At 41.7% G+C, this 22,378-nt stretch overlaps 1 protein-coding gene across 1 annotated transcript in view; it reads right to left on the reverse strand.

Moving 5' to 3' along the window:
• Nucleotides 1-2,534: 2,534 nt before the first annotated feature.
• The window catches only part of LOC112071250 (thrombospondin type-1 domain-containing protein 7A-like), a 52,942-nt gene continuing 33,098 nt past the window's right edge, over nt 2,535-22,378 (reverse strand). The window contains exons 2-7 of the mRNA XM_024138716.1: nt 19,780-20,611; nt 15,623-15,877; nt 14,453-14,634; nt 3,503-3,658; nt 2,653-2,856; nt 2,535-2,539 (exon numbers count right to left, since the gene is read on the reverse strand). Of these exons, the coding sequence (XP_023994484.1) occupies nt 2,535-2,539; nt 2,653-2,856; nt 3,503-3,658; nt 14,453-14,634; nt 15,623-15,877; nt 19,780-20,611 (1,634 nt within the window). The remainder of the gene's footprint in view (nt 2,540-2,652; nt 2,857-3,502; nt 3,659-14,452; nt 14,635-15,622; nt 15,878-19,779; nt 20,612-22,378) is intronic.

Consider the following 22,378-nt stretch of genomic DNA (forward strand, 5'->3'; position numbering starts at 1 on the left):
ACCACCATTCTCTCTCTAGTCGTACCCAGCTCTTCACTCAGTTACAGTATAGCCATATGTTAGAGGGTTGGTAGAGAGGTCACCTTGAGCAACATCTGATTTTGTATCCAGAGGGTGAGACCCTGATTTAAGGCATCAGCATGCTTCAGTTCGGCTGGTGCCTAGCTGAACTCGGTTAGCCAAACTAAATGAGTGTGCTCGCATTCTCCCTTAAAAGACCTTCGCTTGAAAAACAAGAAAAAGTGTTTGTTTGTCCATTTTGAAATGCCGTAGCCAGTATACATTTACTCAAAATAATCAGAATTAATCTAAGATAAATCTTAGCCACTCAATTTTACATCTAACTAAGATGTTTGGTGCAGTATTTCTCAATCAAAAAATGTGCTTGAAAATTAGTCGCCTTTATTGAAGACTCTCTTCTGTTGACCAATCACCGACGAAGGGGGCGTAGACTTCGGCTCCGAACTTGCCTCCATAAAAAATTGTATGTGCCCGAACAGCCGAAAAAACCCTCACCGAAGTTCAAAATAAACAAAAATGTCAAAAAAAAATGTCATAATATACGGTGCATTCGGAAAGTATTCAGACCCCTCGACTTTTTACTTTTTCCCACATTTTGTTACGTTACAGCCTTATTCGAAAATGTATTCCATATTTTTTTTCACTCATCAATCTACACACAATAACCCATAATGGCAAAGCAAAAACTGGTTTTTAGAATTTTTGCAAAAGTACATCATTTTTAAAATTAAATATCACATTTACATAAGTATTTACTTTTTGAAGCACCTTTGGCTGCGATTACAGCCTCGAGTCTTCTTGGGTATGACGCTACAAGCTTGGCACACCTGTATTTGGGGAGTTTCTCCCATTCTTCTCTGCAGATCTCAAGCTCTGTCTGGTGGATGGGGAGCGTTGCTGCACAGCTATTTTCAGGTCCCTCCAGATATGTTAGATCGGGTTCAAGTCTGGGCTCTGGCTGGGCCACTCAAGGACATTCAGAGACTTGTCCCGAAGCCACTTCTGCATTGTCTTGGCTGTGTGCTTAGGGTCATTGTTCTGTTGGAAGGTGAACCGTAGCCCCAGTCTGAGGTCCTGAGCACTCTGGAGCAGGTTTTCATCAAGGATCTCTCTACTTTGCTCCGTTCATCTTTCCCTTGATTCTGACTAGTCTCCCAGTCCCTGCCACTGAAAAACATCGCCACAGCATGATAATTCCACCACCATGCTTCACCGTAGGGATGGTGCCAGGTTTCTTCCAGACATGGCATTCAGGCCAAAGAGTTGAATCTTGGTTTCATCATGCAGAGAATCTTGTTTCTCATGGTTTGCGTGTCTTTAGGAGCCTTTTGGCAAACTCCAAGCGGGGTGTCATGTGCCTTTTACTGAGGAGTAGCTTCCATTTGGCCACTCTACCTTAAAGGCCTGATTGGTGGGGTGCTGCAGAGATGGTTGTCCTTCTGGAAGTTTCTCCCATCTCCACAGAGGAACTCTAGAGCTCTTGGTCACCTCCCTCACAAAGGCCCTTCTCCCCCGATTGCTCAGTTTGGCTGGGCGGCCAGCTCTAGGAAGAGTCTTGGTGGTTCCAAACTTCTTCCATTTAAGAATGATTGAAGGAGGCAACTGTGTTCTGTGTGCAACTGTGTTCTTGGGGACCTTCAACGCTGCAGAGATCTTTTGGTACCCTTCCCCAGATCCAGATCTGTGCCTCGACACAATCCTGTCTCGGAGCTCTGCGGACAATTCCTTCAACCTCATGGCTTGGTTTTTGCTCTGACATGCACTGTCAACTGTGGGACCTTTATATAGACAGGTGTGTGCCTTTCCAAATCATGTCCAATCAATTGAATTTTCCACAGGTGGACTCCAATCAAGTTGTAGAAACATCTCAAGGTTAATCAATGGAAACAGGATGCAATTGAGTTCGAATTCGAGTCTCATAGCAAAGGGTCTGAATACTTATGTAAATAAGTTATTTCTGTTTTTTATTTTTAAGAAATTTGCAAACTTCACTTTGTCATTATGGGGTATTGTTGTAGATTGATGAGGACACCTTTTTATTTGATCAATTTGATAATAAGGTTGTAACGTAACAAAACGTGGAAAAAGTCAAGGGGTCTGAATACTCTCCGAACGCACTGTATGCACAAACTTTTCCGAACTGTTTCAGCTGGGAAGCATGCGGACACCTTTATTCATCACAGATGTAAATAGTTAATCTGGAAGTGGTGGGCTACTCTTGGGGGGATCAGGGAGCTGAGCTAACAATGTGGTGAATTCTGAGCATAATAGTAAGTCAGAATACTATAGTACAGTTTTATTGTACTATGCTAGCTTAGCAGGCATAACTGGTTGAAATAACGTCTTAATGACAACATTTCAACCATTTTCTGGTTGTAACGACGTCATTTCAGTCAGTTTTGCCTGTTGGCTGTGTTATACATGAATTAGTCAAGCAAACATCCACTGAAAATAAAGGACTCTATAATGTGCAGTAACCAAATCAATAAACCTATAGACTGCAATCACAGAGCTTAATCTACAATCACACAGCAACGATTATGGAGACTGAGTTTAACGGAATTAACGAAGGAAAAATCCAATTGAAATAATCTTTAGCCGATAATTAGTTATTACCATGATTTTCCTCACCGGTGCTGTTGACACACTGGACCTGAGGTGTCTGTGTCCCGGAGCCACACGGCAGCTCCCCGTCGGGGATACACTCATCCAGTCTGACCAGGCGCCAGTCCCAGCAGCTGGGTTCGTCACATGGGACAGCCTCCACCAGGTGAGGGCAGTTCCCTGGTCCTCCTGTTGGCTCATTGCTGATCTCCCGTTTCCTCAGTTTAAAACCTGCCGAATGGAAAAATACACATAATTCAATTTAATATGAAAAATGTAGAATGAAAAATTATTTTTCTCCTTTGGAATTGATTGAATAATAAGATATGTTACTATGATAAGACTGGGATTAGTGTACAAGTGCAAGCAAGTAATTGCCTAGTTAATTGTTTGCACTTTAACACATACTGTGATCAAATTGACCAAACATTGATACAAACGAGAGGATTTCATTGCGAAGAGCCAGCGTGTAATTATCATGTGGGATACTACATTTATGCCAGAATATGTTTGTTTAAGAGGACTTTACGATGGCTACAATAACACCAACTACTATATATTCACTGTTAATTACTGTATAACCTTCTGAAACAGTGCCTTGTTTATAAATGGTTTATAGGTGTTCAGTAGATGTTCAATAACTGTCAACAGCATTTCAATTAACTATCCACTAAGCCTAACCCTAGCCCTAACCTTAACCATTATCCCAACCCTAAACTTAACTCTTACGTAACCTTTATTCTAAACCTAACCCTAACCTTAGCAAGCATTTGATTGTTTGTTGATAGTGTGACCATCTGTAGATCATCTATATGGGACTATCCAAATAAAGTGTGATCGACATACAGTAGTCCCACTCGAAGCCTTATCCACACACCTTTCTTCCCTTCTTGGACATCACAGTTCTCATAGGTGCAGGGTCCCCAGGCCCCCCATGGAGACACTTCACACTCGATGGGACAGGGGATGTGACACAGCTGGGACGTGTTGGGGATGGGACCCCCACACAGCTTGCTGTCCACAGGACGGGATGCTAGGGACATGGAAATAAGGGACAGGCATACAAATATACTTACAGTATAGTCAGAAATATACTGATATATTCCCGAAATACTGTATATGTACATTCCCTTATGTATTTATTTTGACAGTAAAGCTAAAACATTACATTTTCAATTTCATTAAAATGATCAAATGTTTCATGAGGCTACAGAACAGAGTGTTACCTTTAATTTAAGGGTATTTCATACAAGTCTGTTTAGAAATTAAAGCACTTGATGTATGTAGTCCCCCCATTTGAGTGACAAAGTTACAGAAGGCACAAATATCATACCCCCAAGACATGCTAACCTCTCACCATTAGCATTTTGGATGGGGGGGGGGGGGTATTTATGCCTCTAACTTTCTCACTCATCATTGTTCACGATTCGTTCATGATTATCTGTAATCATGGTACACATTAAATCAAATCAAATCAAAATTGTCAAATGCTTCATAAACAACAGGTGTAGACTAACAGTAGAATAACGGGGCCTTTTCCAACAATGCAGAGTTAAAAATAAAGATACATTATTTACCATTCATTTCTATTGGGCACAACATAATTTGAAACACAACCAAAACAAACTGCAAAAGCTTGATGTAATCATTGTATGCTAGAAATATGGCTTTCATTTATCAACTTTAATACACATACTGTATAAGTGAATTTGTCCGACTACTTGACACCTTCAAATGGGGAGACTAGATACATAAAGTATTTTTTATTTCTTAACAGTAAAACAGATATGTATGAAAAAACCCTCAAACAAAAAGTGACATTCTGTATGAAACATTTGATCTCAAATACAAAATGCTGGAGTATAGAGCCAAACTAAACGTTTTAGCTTTACTGTCCAAACAAATACTTAGGGGATTGTACATACTAACATAGTCATACTAACATAGTCATACATATACTGATATATTCTGAAATATTACGATATACCCAGACAAATACAGAGAAATAGATGAACAAATATACTGAGAAACAGATGAACTGTTAGATTAGATACAGCAGTGGTATTTAAGTATTTTCTTGGAATCGACTGAGTATATTTTCCATTTGTCTCTTTGATCTTATCCCGTACTTGTCTTCATGCAGAATGTTTACTAGTGTTCTTGGTTATGATAATGCAGAGGAAAATGCAAAATGGAAAAAACCGTTGGTTTTTACTTCAATGCACGCCTGTAGCCTAGTGGTTAGAGCGTTGGACTAGTAATCAAAAGGTTGCAAGATCGAATCCCTGAGTTGACGAGGTAAAAATCTGTTGTTCTGCCCCTGAACAAAGCAGTTAACCCACTGTTCCTAGGCTGTCATTGAAAATAAAATAAAATTCTTAACTAACTTGCCTAGTTAAATAAAGGTTAAACAAAAAACAAGGTCCCAGAAGAGAGCACATGAAACCCACAGTAAAGGTCTACAGTCTGTGAAGTGCTGTCATTTCCCTTTGTTTTTCGCCCCACTGTTAGCATACTGTTAGCATTTCAGGGTGATAAATGAACTCTGATGAACCTATCAGCGCAATCTAACACTTGAAACAGGCCCACCGCTCTCACTGAAGACACATGAAGGCTGTACCGAAGGTGTGAAAGAGCTGCAGTGTCTCCTCATACATATTCTATGAAGAATAATCCGGTGCTATGATTCCCCTGTTGTAGCGCTTCAGATTTAGAAGCTGTGTACAGTTCCCGCAGAGGAACTTCTCCTCACGCAAAGCAACAAAAGAGAGATTGTTTTTCTCGGCAGGAGGATAAGTGAAGCCGACTGTGAGACGCCATTTTCTGGATGTTTCTTAAATGCACTTGAATAAATGGGTTTGTTTGAAAGTTGGAGTGGAAAGTTGGTGAGTGGTTTTGTGTGTCTGTCACATCAAAGCTGTTTTGGAACAAAAGCACAGTGCTGGTTGTTCTGGTTGATGCAACAAAGGCTCTTGATCTCCTAACAGATTGTCCAAAGCAAAATCCACTACCATTGGCTACACTGTCAAATGTACACCCCTCAGCCACAGCATATGAACACACACACGCACAGATGCAATGTTCAGAGGCGCGTGGGCACACATGTGAACACGAACAGACGTACACACACACACATGCACAAATGCACGTACGCACACACTTGCACACACCTGTATATGTGCACACACACGTACAGACACTCAATCTATGATCCAAACACACGTACAGACACTCAATCTATGATCCAAACACACGTACAGACACTCAATCTATGATCCAAACACACGTACAGACACTCAATCTATGATCCAAACACACGTACAGACACTCAATCTATGATCCAAACATTGCATCAACGGTTGCAACACTTTCAATCAATTACACTTGTACACAAACACACTTTCTCACTAAGCCGGATGTGAAGATCAAGATATCCTCACACGTCTCTCTGCCTAACTCTGACAGCTCCAACAATACATTCAGTGCTTCGAGTCTTATCAAGTCAAGAGAGCTGAAAAATAATTATACCGAGCGTATAAAGCACAGCTTTGAAATTGATATGCAAAAGGAATTATTCCCTTACAAATGGTCAAATACTGCATTTGGTAAGCCTGATAATCCTTGTATTATTAGTGTGCAGAACAGACTTAAATCTAAGTACATCAATCCATTCTGAATAGAAATTGTCGACCAATAGATTAGTGGTGTTTGTGATAAAGAAAAACCCAGTATCTTCATTACACGACTTATACAATGTGCTTGTATTTCCTGCATTGTATTGAAGCTACAAAAACAAATGTCCCTACCGCAACTAATGTGAGTGCTGCTTATTGTGTGCCAGAGCAGAAAAACAGGGGGGAAACATCTTACAGATGCTTTGCATATTCCATTTGGAAAAACAACACTGAGTTATTTCACCATTCCCACAAAAGCTTAAAAACTTGTCCCGATGTGCCAGGCAAATACTTTGTTGTCCTTTTTCCGTACCACTTCTTGAAACCATTTATGCTCAAACTTAGTTGAAAACGCATGTTAGTGTTTCAGAAAACGACACTACTTGAGACGCAAAATCTGCGGAGAGGCCAACCTATCAAAACAATGTCATAGTATCATCCATCAAAACAGAAATGCATGCTAACAGTACATACTTCAATTGAGAAACATTATTAGGAATGGAAAGGAAAAAAGTAGAACAGAGAAACAGCAAGGAGGAGAAGAATGCAGAGAGAGGAGGTTTGGATTGGTCTAAAGCACATACAAGGCAGAGAGAGGAGGTTCGGATTGGTCTAAAGCACCTACAAGGGGAGAGGAGGTTCGGATTGGTCTAAAGCACATACAAGGCAGAGAGAGGAGGTTCGGATTGGTCTAAAGCACTACAAGGCAGAGAGAGGAGGTTCGGATTGGTCTAAAGCACCTACAAGGCAGAGAGAGGGGTTCGGATTGGTCTAAAGCACCTACAAGGCAGAGAGAGAGGTTCGGATTGGTCTAAAGCACCTAAAGGCAGAGAGAGGAGGTTCGGATTGGTCTAAAGCACCTCCAAGGAGAGAGGGGAGGTTCGGATTGGTCTAAAGCACTACAAGGAGAGAGAGGGAGGTTCGGATTGGTCTAAAGCACCTACAAGGCAGAGAGAGGAGGTTCGGATTGTGTCTAAAGCACCTACAAGGCAGAGAGAGGAGGTTCGGATTGGTCTAAAGCACCTACAAGGCAGAGAGAGGAGGTTCGGATTGGTCTAAAGCACCTACAAGGCAGAGAGGGGAGGTTCGGATTGGTCTAAAGCACCTACCTGTAACTTCAAAGCTGATGGATAGAAGAGGGGGAACACTAGGCTTCTGCTGGTTTGAGGTCTGACCCTCTGCAGGCACAGGGAGATACAACTATTAGCAACACTGTCACTGGAAAGGGAGAGGGTTTTGGAAGTTGAGGCATACGTTAAGTGCTGTTACAGGAGTCTAGCAGTTTTCCAATATGAGAATGAGGCTTGTAGAAAGAATAAGGATGGGAAGCGCTGCAGGGATACACTTGTCGATCTTTAAAAATGTAGATTGAAGGTGCTCTAATAAGATCAGTCTAGTTACCCCTAGAAACTGATCAACAGTCAGTTTTGGATTTTCCCCTCTAGAATGGTTAAGGTTTGGATTTAGGGAGGGTAAGGTGATCCTGGACCTGTGTTTAAGGATGTGTTCTTCTAGGAGCGTGGTGATTTAGTTTATGCATGCAGTGGTGGTTGCTGCAGACTTCACTGGGGCACTGTCTGCCTGTGTCTGCCTCTATCTATGTGCCAGCTGGGGAGATTACCCCCCTGATGGGGAGGAAGAGGAATCCTGCGCCAGGAAGATAAGAACACTCTCCCTTCTAACTCCCACACACACACACACGCACACACACAGACACATGTGGGAACACAAACATACACATACATTTAATCAAAATCATTAGTACATTCTCCTTTAATGTCAGTCAGTCTTTAACTGCATACCAAAGCAACGTGTGTTTCAACATGCAGGAGGAAAAGATGTGGTTTCAGTATCTATGGTTAGAAGAGAGATAGAAAGAGAGAGACTGTTGTCAATGCAAAGAAGCCCAAATTGCGGTAGTGACGTAAAGACATACGACAGTAGTAGAGGCAAGCATTTACTCAGAAACTATTCACACCCCTTGACTTTTTCCAGATGTTGTTGTGTGACAGCCTGAATTTAATATTGATTCATTTGAGATGTTGTGTCACTGATCCACACACAATACCCCATAATGTCAAAGTGGAATTATGTTTATTAGAAATGTTAATATATTCATTAAAAAAAGCTGAAATGTCTTGAGGCAATAAGTCTCCAACCCTTTTGTTACGGAAAGCCTAAATAAGTTCAGGAGTAAAAGTTTGCTTAACAAGTCACATAATAAAATGCATGGACTGCAATAATAGTGCTTAACATGATTTTTGAATGACTGTCTCATTTCTGTTCTCCATACATACAATTATCTGTAAGGTCCCTCAGTTGAGCAGTGAATTTCAACCACAAAGATAAGGGAGGTTTTCCAATATTTCACAAAGAAGGGCACCTATTGGTGGATGGGTAAAAGAAAGTAGACATTGAGTATGAGCATGGTGCAGTTAATTACACTTTGGATGATAAATCAATACACCCAGTCTCTACAAAGATACAGGCACCTTTCCAAACTCGGTTGCCGGCGAGGAAGGAAACCGCTTAGGGATTTCTTAGGGAGTCTGTTGGGATTTCACCATGAGGCCAATGGGGATTTTAAAACAGTTACAGAGTTTAATAGCTGTGATAGGAAATAACTGAGGAGGGATCAACAACATTGTAGTTACTCCAAACTACTAACATAAATGAGAGTGAAAAGAAGGAAGCCTGTACAGAATAAACATTTTCCAATAAACATGCATCCGGTTTCCAATAAGGCACTAAAGTAATAACTTTTTGTCCTGAATACAAAGCGTTATGTTTGGGTCAAATCCAACACAACAAATCACTGAGTACCACTCTTCATATTTTCAAGTATGGTGATGGGTGCATCATGTTATGGGTATACTTGGCATAGGCAAAGACTAGGGAGTTTTTTGGGGGCTAAAAATAAACAAAAAATCCTACAGGAAAACTTTCAGTTCAGTTCAGTCTGCTGTCCAACAGACACTGGGAGACAAAGTCATCTATCAGCTGGACAACTACTTAAAACACAAGGCCAAATATACACTGGAGTTGCTTACCAAGACAACATTGAATGTTCTTGAGTGACCTACAGTTACAGTTTTGACTTAAATCGGCTTGAAAATCTATGGCAACACTTAACAATGGCTGTTTAGCAATGATCAACAACCAACTTGACAGAGCTTGAATACTTTTTCAAAGACTAATGGGCAAATATTGTACAATCCAGGTGTGCAAAGCTCTTAGCTACTTGCTCAGAAAGACTCACAGCTGTAATTGCTGCCAAAGGTGATTCTATCATGTATTGACTCAGTGGGTTGAATACTTATCTAATTAAGACATATTAGTGCTTTATTTTCCATTACATTTAAAAAAAATATATATAATTCTTCTTCCACTTTGACATTAGAGTATTTCATGGAGATAGATGACAAAAAATGACAATTAAATACATTTTAATTCCACATTGTAACCCAACAAAATGTGAAAAAAAGCCAAGAGGTGTAAATATACTTCTGAAGGCACTGTAGATAACACTGCTGTGTGTACTGTGTATGACATGACACACAGAGTTTGTGTGTGTATTTGTGTCTTGTGGTGTATCGGTCACAACAGGAGAGATACGTCTATCTTCATCATACTTAAAGGGGCAATATGCGATTTCTACACAGTTTTTAAAAACTTTTAAATGAATGATATATACACATTGATCCTTGAAGAATAGAACTTAAAAATGCCTCGAACTGTTTACCCCATCCGAACCGAAAATATAAACTTGTTTTACTCCAATGTTTGTAAACACTGTAATTGTAAAAATACACTGTATAGCCTCAAAACATGATTGAAACTAAAGCTATAGTAGTCCTTGCATCGAATTTGAAAATGATTACATTTCTCCAGCCCCATCCCTCAGTTGTTTACCAAATCAGTGGCGGGGTTAACACTTTGTTGTTGTTTCAACTGCAGATTGCCCCCTTCAAGCTCAAATTAGCACTTTCTCCTGTGCACAAAGAATATTGTCAGAATATAATTATCACTTCACCAACAATTACCGTTCCAACGACAGGAACATCTCCTGATATATATTGAGTGGCTGCTGCCAACATACTGACTCAAATCTCTAGCCACTTAATAATAAAAAATGGGATGTAATAAATGTATCACTAGTCACTTTAAACAATGCCACTTTATATAATGTTTACATACCCTACATTACTCATCTCATATGTATATACTGTTCTCTATACCATCTACTGCATCTTGCCTATGCCGTTCGGCCATCGCTCATCCATATATTTATATGTACATATTCTTATTCATTCCTTTAAACTTGTGTGTACAAGGTAGTTGTTGTGAAATTATTAGATTACTTGTTCGATATTACTGCATGGTCGGAACTAGAAGCACAAGCCTTTCGCTACACTCACATTAACATCTGCTAACCATGTGTATGTGACCAATAAAATGTGATTTTATTTGATATACTAGCTAATTGTGCTTCTTGCATAATGGAAATGCTTTGTGTTTTCCTCACCATCTCCACTGGTGGTGCTTAGTCTTAGAATCCTTGGTAATATAATTACCAGTGCAGCATTGACTTAAACTGGGCTTGACAGGTCTGAGTGTCAAAGCCGAAGTGTTCTCACTTCTCTAAGGCTTAAGAGTCACACCAGGACAGTTGACGATGCACAAATCGGGTTATGTTATGAAAGGAGCTCCACTTCCGTTGTTGCCTCTCGCTGTAGTATGCAGTGTTCAAGAGTTGCTATGGTAATTCTGTAATGGCTACACTAATTGTAGAGCACAAAGCGGGATTTTAATGGTGTTATTCAGATACTGCTGTTGTTAGGAAATGTCGGAATGGACACAAGGTATGGAACTGTGAATACTGTACATGACAATATGTGTTACTGAATTTGTTTCGTACAACCTTTACAGACTTGAGACATGCAACAATATCAGAGGTGGGGCAAAATTTGTCACGTTATAGCATAGTATTCTTTGATGTTGATTATTACACATGAGATGGTTGGATGGTTAATGAACATAACGCCATCAGATATGCATCCGTATTTTGGTGTTGAGACAGTTTTACATAGGAAAGACTTTGTTATAGGAAAGTGGTAGGGAAAGATCAAAATTTACTTGGGGAAGGTGTGGTCCGAAATAGGGGAGGGTTGTGTGTTTTTATTGGGCACAGGGAAGGGCACTGCGTTTTTCCCATGATTTACATTTTCTCTTCTGCTTGTATTTTCCCTATAAACAATGACTTGACTTACTTTTGATATTACCCTAATACAATTCAGAAACATTTGTTATGGCGTGGCTATTATTAAGCTTTAGCTACTGCAGGCCTATGATATGAAGGCAGTGCGCCCCGCCGCTCCAATTGGACTCTGACAGTTGAACTTGAGGTGAGGAAGACGTGTTTCAGGCCTACCAGAGTTACTTCTATAATCTAACAATATAATGCTTATCTTTATACAAAATATTCTGATTGAAAATGAACTAATCCCTGGTTTATTGATGGAGCTGGACGCGCCAGGTCGGATCTGAATGCATATGGATGTCTGGTAAATTAACATCTTCCCTGTCATGTTGTTTCCTAAAGAAAACTCTCAAATGGCATATTGTTTTTATGACCAATTGGATGGAAACCTAGCTAGTGTGCTAGTCCCGTGTGGCTTTGATTATGTCTGCACCTCACGGTTCACCAGCAGCCCTAAACATCTTAAGAATACTCTACCAGCCAAACAAGCTGGTACGAATTGTACTAAAACTCCTCCCTCATACTCATCTGGAGGTTGAGCATTTTTTTGTCTCTATCTCTGTAATGTGTCTGTATCTCTGTAATGTAAGTATATGTATTTATGTAGAAAATAGGGACCACAATGGACATAAGTCCCAGACTTATTTACAAAATCTTTGTGTATATATGTATATATTTTTTACTGACAAATAAAATCAACCAATCAATCCAAACTGAAAGAGTCATCTGTTACAAAACACTAAAAAGTTGAATGTCATTCAGAGATTGTCAAGCCTTCTATACTGGGTAGACCTACAAGGTAGGGAGGGAAGTATTTTCTGTTTGTCAAGATTGACATATAGTCTATTTATTGTGGTGTTGAAAACACAAACCATAATATGGAAGTGCCAGAAGTCGGTATGCTTTGTTTATTGATTGTGTGGTGCATTGGCACAGAAAGCTGTTGGTGGTAAACTCTTTGCATATATTTTATATAATTATAAATATGGCTCGTCTGGGGTAGTCGGCGAAACCCTGACTTTTTGGCCCCTCGACTGTGAAACAAAAGTATGCTGAAGTTGATATCCACGTTTATAAACACAGGGTCGTAAACGTGATTTAGAGTTAATTCTATGAGGGGGAAGGGTGTTCCATTTATTTTAATGTACAAGGGGAGGGTCATGTGAAAATATTTTTACGTTGGGGAGGGGGGGGTGCATATTTTTTTATGACACCTTTGATCAGTCCCTTATACAGTGGGGAGAACAAGTATTTGATACACTGCCGATTTTGCAGGTTTTCCTACTTACAAAGCATGTTAGAGGTCTGTAATTTTTATCATAGGTACACTTCAACTGTGAGAGACGGAATCTAAAACAAAAATCCAGAAAATCACATTGTAATGATTTTAAGTAATTAATTTGCATTTTATTGCATGACATAAGTATTTGATACATCAGAAAAGCAGAACTTAATATTTGGTACAGAAACCTTTGTTTGCAATTACAAAGATCATACGTTTCCTGTAGTTATTGACCAGGTTTGCACACACTGCAGCAGGGATTTTGGCCCACTCCTCCATACATACCTTCTCCAGATCCTTCAGGTTTCGGGGCTGTCGCTGGGCAATACGGACGTTCAGCTCCCTCCAAAGATTTTTCTATTGGGTTCAGGTCTGGAGACTGCTAGGCCACTCCAGGACCTTGAGATGCTTCTTACGGAGCCACTCCTTAGTTGCCCTGGCTGTGTGTTTCGGGTCTGTGTCATGCTGGAAGATCCAGCCACGACCCATCTGCAATGCTCTTACTGAGGGAAGGAGGTTTTTGGCCAAGATCTCGCGATACATGGCCCCATCCATCCTCCCCTCAATACGGTGCAGTCGTCCTGTCCCCTTTGCAGAAAAGCATCCCAAAGAATGATGTTTCCACCTCCATGCTTCACGGTTGGGATGGTGTTCTTGGGGTTGTACTCAACCTTCTTCTTCCTCCAAACAGCGGCAAGTGGAGTTTAGACCAAAAAGCTCTATTTTTGCTCATCAGACCACATGACCTTCTCCCATTCCTCCTCTGGATCATCCAGATGGTCATTGGCAAACTTCAGACGGGCCTGGACATGCGCTGGCTTGAGCAGGGGGACCTTGCGTGCGCTGCAGGATTTCAATCCATGACAGCGTAGTGTGTTACTAATGGTTTTCTTTGAGACTGTGGTCCCAGCTCTCTTCAGGTCATTGACCAGGTCCTGCCGTGTAGTTCTGGGCTGATCCCTCACCTTCCTTATGATCATTGATGCCCCACGAGGTGATATCTTGCATGGAGCCACGACCGAGGGTGATTGACCGTCATCTTGAACTTCTTCCATTTTCTAATAATTGCGCCAACAGTTGTTGCCTTCTCACCAAGCTGCTTGCCTATTGTCCTGTAGCCCATCCCAGCCTGTGTGCAGGTCTACAATTTTACCCTGATGTCCTTACACAGCTCTCTGGTCTTGGCCATTGTGGAGAGATTGGAGTCTGTTTGATTGAGTGTGTGTACAGGTGTCTTTTTATCAGGTAACAAGTTCAAACAGGTGCAGTTAATACAGGTAATGAGTGGAGAACAGGAGGGCTTCTAAAAGAAAAACTAACAGGTCTGTGAGAGCCAGAATTCTTACTGGTTGGTAGGTGATCAAATACTTATGTCACGCAATAAAATGCAAATTAATTACTTAAAAATCATACAATGTGATTTTCTGGATTTTTGTTTCAGATTCCGTCTCTCACAGTTGAAGTGTACCTATGATAAAAATTACAGACCTCTACATGCTTTGTAAGTAGGAAAACCTTCAAAATCGGCAGTGTATCAAATACTTGTTCTCCCCACTGTATATAGGAAAGACTTTGTTATGGAAAGTGTTATATATAGAAAAGTCTCATTACCATCTTTGTCTTTGAGGTTGTTGAGGTAGGTCAGTAGTTCGGCGTTGGCCTGGACACAGTACACCTCTCGATTCTGGAGGCCTCCCCCACACAGGCCAGTCTGGTTGCTACGCCGACGGTCCTGTTGGCTTAGCAATGAATCCACCCTACAGTCGCTCCACTCTGTAGTCCTCCAGGTGTAACTGTGACGGTGACAAGATGGGTGTGTGGGTGTTTTGCTGTCAAAACACATTTAAAATCTGACTGATGTTTCTTTAGCTAATCAAATCCCTGACATGTCTGTGCTATAAAAACACATTTGTGACTTGTGTGTTGATCTGTTCTACCTGCATCTGAGGCTGCAGCTGCCAAACTTGAATTACACTAATCCTTATCGTTCCACTACAACTTCAATTATGCTATCAGCTCCATGTTTGGCTAATTGCTTCCAATCCATGTAACACATGAGTAATATGAAAAGATACATTTTAGTCATAAAAATAATACATTTTAAAGGCTATGTCACGACTGATAGTTTTATAGATGGTGTGGTTTTGAAGTATTTCGCAGAATCGGAACAGGAAAGCTCAAGTGTTGTGTGAATGGTTGTGTAAAGACGGGATATGATCTGTGTGTGTGTGTGTGTGTGTTTGCGTGGCAGGTTACAGGATAGACAATATTGTCATAGACTCCACTTGACTGGAGTCTGTGTCTGGCAAAAGCTCAAACACACCAATCTTTCTCCATATGCTCTCTCCTCCACCACACACACACACAGGCCCACACAAACCAACTCCGACGGGACACCCAGGAGAGCAAATTAGCTAGATGAAGTAGCTAATGGGAAATCAACAGGAKGAATGTATCACCTCTGTCAGTGAGAATACAGTAGACTTTGGAAAGTTAGTGCACTAAGTGGTTCCAATTTGTTGAAAACTTCCTGGAGGCCTRTCAGGTTCCTGAACTATGTACGGTAGTATCTTTCGACACACTGGTACTACTGTGTAATACATTACATTTGGACACGACATTTCATCATTTTAAATTCCACTAATACAACATTGACTTAACCCACTTTCAAGCTCTAGTCCTTCCATAAATGTTCAGTATATTTCTTACCATATATTTACTGTAAAACTATAACTTCCACACATACAGCCACACATCCTCATGACACTAAGTGACACTCACGTGGCGCAGGGCAGTACTCCATCCCCCTGGGGGTCACATGGCTCCGTCTCCTCCAGCGGYGGGCAGTCCTCCCCCTCCCCCACGGAGAACTGGTGCACTCGTCTGGTCCTGGAGCGTTGACCCCTGGAGGACTCAGGGTCTGGGTCTAGACAGGCCTTGGAGCAGGGGCCCCAGTCTGCCCACTCGCTCAGCTTACAGTCCTTAGCGAGGATGCAGGACTGGACCGTCAGAGGGAGGTCCCTCGGCAGACACCGACTGGAACACAGAGGTGAGGCGAGAGCAGAGGAGTAGCAAGGTTAGTGATCTGAGATCAGTCTGGGAGCTGCCTGCAGTTTGCAACAGTGGATGTGAAAGCTGGTCCTGAGGGAGCCCTGTGTGTATTGGTGGTCCTAGAACAAGTGGTCAGTGGGTTTCAAAGACAGTTGAGGGACATTTTGAGGTAGAATTTGGCGTATGTTGGTTGAATATGTGGAATGTTAGTTTTCGTCCTGTCTATTGCAGTGTGTCATTCATCAAGGAAGCATTGTTTTACGTCAGATAGACTGTTGTGTTGGGTGACGCCACCACCTCTCGAAAGACAATGGGAAGCCAGGGGTCATTCATCAATGAGCTGGATGTAAGTACATGATACTAATACTATCATRTACTATAATGTACTAATACTTGTACTATAGTAGAATGTACATTATACTAAGAATGTTGTAATAAGCTGTATTTAAGAGTCCTTAAGGAACTGACTGGCATTGAACCCTAGTACTCAACCCTTCACTCAGAATCATCACAACTTAATAAACAATGCAGAAAAAAGAGATGGAAAGGGTTTGTACAACAGCCCCCACATTTAGGATGTGAAATGGTTGCTGGTTCAAATCCGGCTCAAAGGACCATGAGAAGAGGGGTTTTGTACATGTAATACAATACAATACATAAAGTTACTTATACTAGGTTCATATCTACATCAATTCTGAAGGGTAGTGCCTCAAAAGCATCAGAGTAGTAACCACAACTGATCAATCACCAAAAGCAATCACTCTGTTAATCATTCAACTTGCAATTAGAGCTAATGAATAAACGCTGCCTCTTTAAGCTCCTTTAAATGATAAGGAATGAATGCCGACCATTTTCTGTTCCTTGCTCTGTTGCGTGCATTGCCTTTCCCTGAGGCGCTGCGGCTGACGAGCTTTTACTGCTAATTACAGCTCTGCTTCATTTAGAAACCTCTCATTTAGACGACGCCGATGCCACACCTCACCTCTAGCTTCTCACATTTCTGCTAGAAACGAGTGAAACTGGTTTGAAAAACGCTTGAAAAAGAGCCAGAGTTGTGTGTTTAACCACTCTGTCTCCACAGATTAAGATACCTTTGAATTCTTTGATGTGGTGGGCCTGCAGGTGTGACGTCAGACGAAGATCCGCTGTGCTGCCAGCAAGGCACGCTGGTAGAGTTTCTTTCTCAGTGAACAACATTCAGGAATTAAAACAAAGGTTTTGTGACACAGTGAGGATAATGGCTTGCTTCCTGACTCAGATGAAACTTCACACAACTTCACACAGCTTTAAAGCGTCCATTGACCCTTTTCACGGCATCTCAATCTCTTTCAGTATTTGATGTTTTTGTTGTGTCAACTTTTTATTATATTCTGCATTGTTGTAGGGGTTTTGAAGTCTTAAAAGTAGTCATACTTTAAAAAAATCTCCGTCAGTCAGACAGAACAGGGATAGACAAACAATTTCACTTGAAATAAGAGAGTAATAATATTTCAAAAACACTCAAACTCTCGTTTTAAAACCAATAAATGTTATACGACAAACAACAAGAAATGCCATGAAATTCCACAAAGCAGAGTTTGGTTTCTGAAGAATATCCACATTGAACCCAAACGTGCTCATTACACAAGGCTTTGGCTAAGAAACACGTACAATTGAAGCCTACAAAACCAGCTGTACTATGTGGGTCAGGGAATTTGAAAACCTGGGAGAAAACTTTTAACCATCTTTTTTAGTGCCTTGATGAAAACAGTTTAGAAAACAGAGTGGAATGGTTGGAAGGCCAGTGAGGCCAGTGAAGAGAAACAAAAGCATGGTAGTATTTGAGAGACTCAAATATGGGAGACTCAAATATGGAAGACTCAAATATGGGAGACTCAAATATGGGAGACTCAAATATGGGAGACTCAAATATGAACTTAAAGATGTAAAGTGATACTTTCTAGAAGTGCTTCTGGTGGTAAATGGAAACTTCAGAGGCCAACGTGTAAGCTGGAACCTACAGTAAATAGCCTACACATGCATGCTGTTTTCATATGATTACATGTAAAGCCAGCCACTATTCTACAACCAGGCTAAAACAAAGTCTAATGAGTCAAGAGAAAGCTGTGGCCCAACGATGACAGATGTACATCAAACAAAATGGGAAATGAAGTCAGCAAGATGTTCGGAGGACGACTGCCTAGATTCACTGAGTATCGCTTCAGAGAGAACCCAGCAAACCGGGAACATTCCCAGAACATTAGCTAAGTTCTAGTTAGGGTTTTATCTAACTTTAGGATGATAACATCCCAAAAACACCCAAAGAATGTTTTTGATAACAACGTTTTTACTTTATTCAAAAAATGTTTTAAAGGAAATATCCTTGGAATGTTTTCTTAACATTCACGAAAATGTTGTGCACAACATCTGTAACAACCACCACAGAACGTTCCCCCAAACGTTCTCATTAGGTTTCCAGGTAATGTAATAACACAATGTACCAGTAAAGTTTTTATAACAAACTGCTGCAACAAAATATAAGGGCAACGTTCTGGGAACGTTATTGCAACATCAGGCAAATGTTTTATACAAACATTGTATAATCATCATCGCAACTGGACAGTTTTTGTGTTATGAAAACATTGCCGCAACCTAACGAATGTTCTGGGAACTTTCACAGAAACAATGTTGGTTTGCTGGGAAGTTTGTTCCACTTTTCTGAAGTGACAAAAACAACAATGAATATTTCAGGACCAGAAATAAACAAGTCAAAGATTAATATTTACCTTCCTAAGGGCGTAAGATTTGTTTTCACGGTTCTTTTGAAATATTTGATCCCAGCCACTGCTGAGAAATTGGCCCCAACAGCGCATTAATGAATATATTTAGTACACAATTGATCAAATCTGTAGCATGTGACACATACATAATGTGGATGTAAGGCTATATAACGGAGACTGTAGCTCTCCTTGCTAGAGATGAAAGACCTCATGGATTCTAAGATGAGAGGGACTGTACCGTGCTGACATTTGAAGTTATTGTCACTCAGCATAAAACAAAGACATCACTCAACGTGAAAGAAAGAGCTTCAAGGCAAGACAGGGTTAGGGACAGCATCAAGCCAAGACAGGGCCCAAGGAAATGTCATTTTACTTGAAAGGCACACGTGCAGTCTTGTCTACTGTATATCGTATATATGATATAGTATGTGAAGAACCTGAATCATTGATAACCTGAACCATATTCCTAATGTGAAAGATTTTTATAAAAAGTATTTGGTCAGCAGCATTTAAAAACAAATGACTGTTCTTTTTTAAGTTGAACTGAAATTGTTCTTAATAATCAAGCTTTTTGATTTGAAATTGCATTGTGCAACTCATCCTGCTCTTTTACAGTCAAAGATCACAGAAGACTTTTCAAAGTGCTTTACAAAGTGCTGGCTAAGATTTAATCCCTGTCACGGAATGAGCACCAGTGAATAAAATAGACATCAGAAGGTGGGAGTGCTCCATTGCTTTGACAGCAAAGCAGAGACAAATAACCATTCCCCTACCTGTCATCCACTGTACATCAGTACAGTACATCACCTCACAACGTAATACTGTGCTTACAGTTCTGAAGAAGATAAAAACAACCCCTTGCAAAGGCCTGTTTAGACATGTGGCTGGTTTGTGCCTATTTTAAGATTGCGTGTTATTTAAGGACAAGCCAAGAGATAACTCAATATGATGACTCACAGAATTACAGTTCTGAAAGGACAAAAACACATGGTTTCCTTTGACCAATGAAATATCATGGTTTGCCCATTTAGACCAAAAGTACAATTTTAAATGACAACCAGCACACAGACACAAACTAAGGCATAAGTATTAACCCAGATCCTGAAATACTGATGCTGAGCCACTTACCTGAGTCCCACCGTGCTCCCGTTCCTGTGTGCACAGGACACCGTGCGACTCTGGTATCCCACCTGGATGTCCCAGAAGGGGCTCTCCTGCCTGTTGAGCCGGTTCCTGGTCCGTTTCTTCTGGATCAGCTCCCTAGTATCAGGGTCTTTGACCCCAGGCCTCTCCCTGGCCCCCCCTTTACCCTTCCTAYGCTTGGCCTGCCGCACCGGSCGGGAAATGGGGAGAGAACAGGGCATCCAGGGCCCCACCCTGAGGCTGTACACCCCCTCAGGCCCCTTACAAGRCCCTGGCTTACAGSTCTGGAAYTCRGTYAGGTTKGGGCAGGCKGAACCCCCGAAGAGYGGAGGCACCAGKACACTGCGCACCCGGTTCTTTAGGCCGGTTCCACAAGTTTTTGAGCAGGATGTCCAGGGGGTGAAYTCAGACACTACACARTCMTGAGGRCAGGGGATGAGGCAGGCCTGCTCTAGTCGAGGCTTGGGCTCAAAGTACTCACAGATGTTGTCGTCTCCGGGAGACTCGTCTGACCTTAGTATGCAGCCCACCTCCCGAGTCTGAATGCCCTCCTCACCCCCATTGCATACGTATGGCCGCATGCCCCCAAAGGTCCTTGCTGACACGGACACACACTGGTTCCAGGCACCCAGTTTCCAGTCGTAAAGGTCCTTGTGCCAGTCGCACACACGGAAGCAGTTCTGCTGGTTGGWAGGCCGCTGGGACTGGTCACAGTTGGTGTGGAGGGTGGTCCAGCCGTCCACGTGGGCACACCACACAGCCCGACTCTGGCTGCCACCTGGGCCACAGTCACTGCCCATACATCTGCCCCATGGCCCTTGGGAACACAACACAGACAGGGTTAAAATCACCTTCTTTTTTTGCATCAAATGGTAAAGTGGATACAGTTTACACTATACAGTATATCAATTGATGGGAAATTGATTATTTTAGGGGCGGTAGTTTATGAATCATTTAGAAAAATCAAACCATACAAATATCATCCACAGGCGCAGTGGACGGATCGATGGAGATCAGTAATGTCATAGAGAACCCGGACCACGCCTTCATACTCGCCGACAGAGGCACATAGCACATTGACAATTCATGCACTAAAAAATTTGTACATCAGATATTCTACTATAGCTCCCCTTTCAGCTCCACATTATTACTCTGAATGAAGTCTCCATTGCAGCCGTAACACAAGAGCTTTCTCTGACTTTTACCCCCACGCCAAACCTCATCACAGTAAAAAAGCTGTGGCGTAATAGTCATTGAGTCATTCAGCTCAACCTAATCCTGACAATGTTGTGCTCTGACGCTGTTATCCACAGGCTAGTGATAGCACAGGACAACCGAGAAAGAAGAGGAGACTAATGTACAGCTTCACCTCAGACCAACCCCTTCCATCTACAGCGTACACATCACAGACAAACTGAAATGGTCCACTCACACAGACAGTGTGGTAAAGAAGGAGAAACAGCCTCCTCAGGAGGCTGAAGAAATTTGGCTTGTCACCAAAAACCTTGACAAACTTTTACAGATGCTCAATCGAGAGCATCCTGTCGGGCTGTATCACAGCCTGGTACGGAAACTGCACTGCCCTCAACCGCAAGACTCTCCAGAGGGTGGTGCGGTCTGCACAACGCATCACTGGGGGCAAACTACCTGCCCTCCGTGACACCTAGAGCACCCGATGTCACAGGAAGGCCAAAAAGATCATCAAGGATGCCAACCACCCGAGCCACTGCCTGTTTACACCGCTACCATCCAGAATGCGAGGTCAGTACAGGTGCATCAAAGCTGGAACCGAGAGACTGAGAAACAGCTTCTATCTCAAGGCCATCAGACTGCTAAACAGCAATCACTAACTCAGAGAGGCTGCTGCCTGCATTGAGACCCAATCACTGGTCACTTTAATAAATGGATCACTAGTCGCTTTATACAATGCACTCTAAATAATGCCACTTTAATAATATTTACATATCTTACATTACTCATATCACATGTATATACTGTATTTTATACCATCTATTGCACTTTGTCTATGCTGCTCGGCCATCGCTCATCCATATACTTACATGTACATATTCTCATTCACCTCTTTAGATTTGTGTGTATTAGGTAGTTGTTGGGGAATTGTTAGATTACTTGTTAGATATTACTGCACCGTCAGAACTAGAAGGACAAGTATTTTGCTACACTCACATTAACATCTGCTAACCATGTGTATGTGTCAAATAAAATGTCACTTGATTTGATTTGAATTGATTGTGTTAGATGATGGCCTCGAGCTGAGTGGTGTCCGGGTGAGGGTGCCTTGTGTTTACCCACATTGCACCCCTAAACTGATTCCCCCCCTGTGGAGGACGAAGAACCCTAGTCTGCCTGAAACAGGCTGAAACATTTCCTGCAATTATCAGACCCAAATGCCTCAGATGACAGCCTATTAGTGGACTCATCTCCTCGCTCAGCTGCTGATCTCGAAGGCAGGAACTGGCTTGAAACAGCGTATCAGCCTGTCGACAGAGGCCTCAAGGCACATCACACATGGCTGTTTTATTTCCCCCTATATCAACACAAGATCAATGCCCTGCTGTCAGAC

The sequence above is a fragment of the Salvelinus sp. IW2-2015 genome, unplaced genomic scaffold, assembly GCF_002910315.2.
Source record: "Salvelinus sp. IW2-2015 unplaced genomic scaffold, ASM291031v2 Un_scaffold1555, whole genome shotgun sequence".
NCBI classification, from domain to species: Eukaryota; Metazoa; Chordata; class Actinopteri; order Salmoniformes; family Salmonidae; genus Salvelinus; species Salvelinus sp. IW2-2015.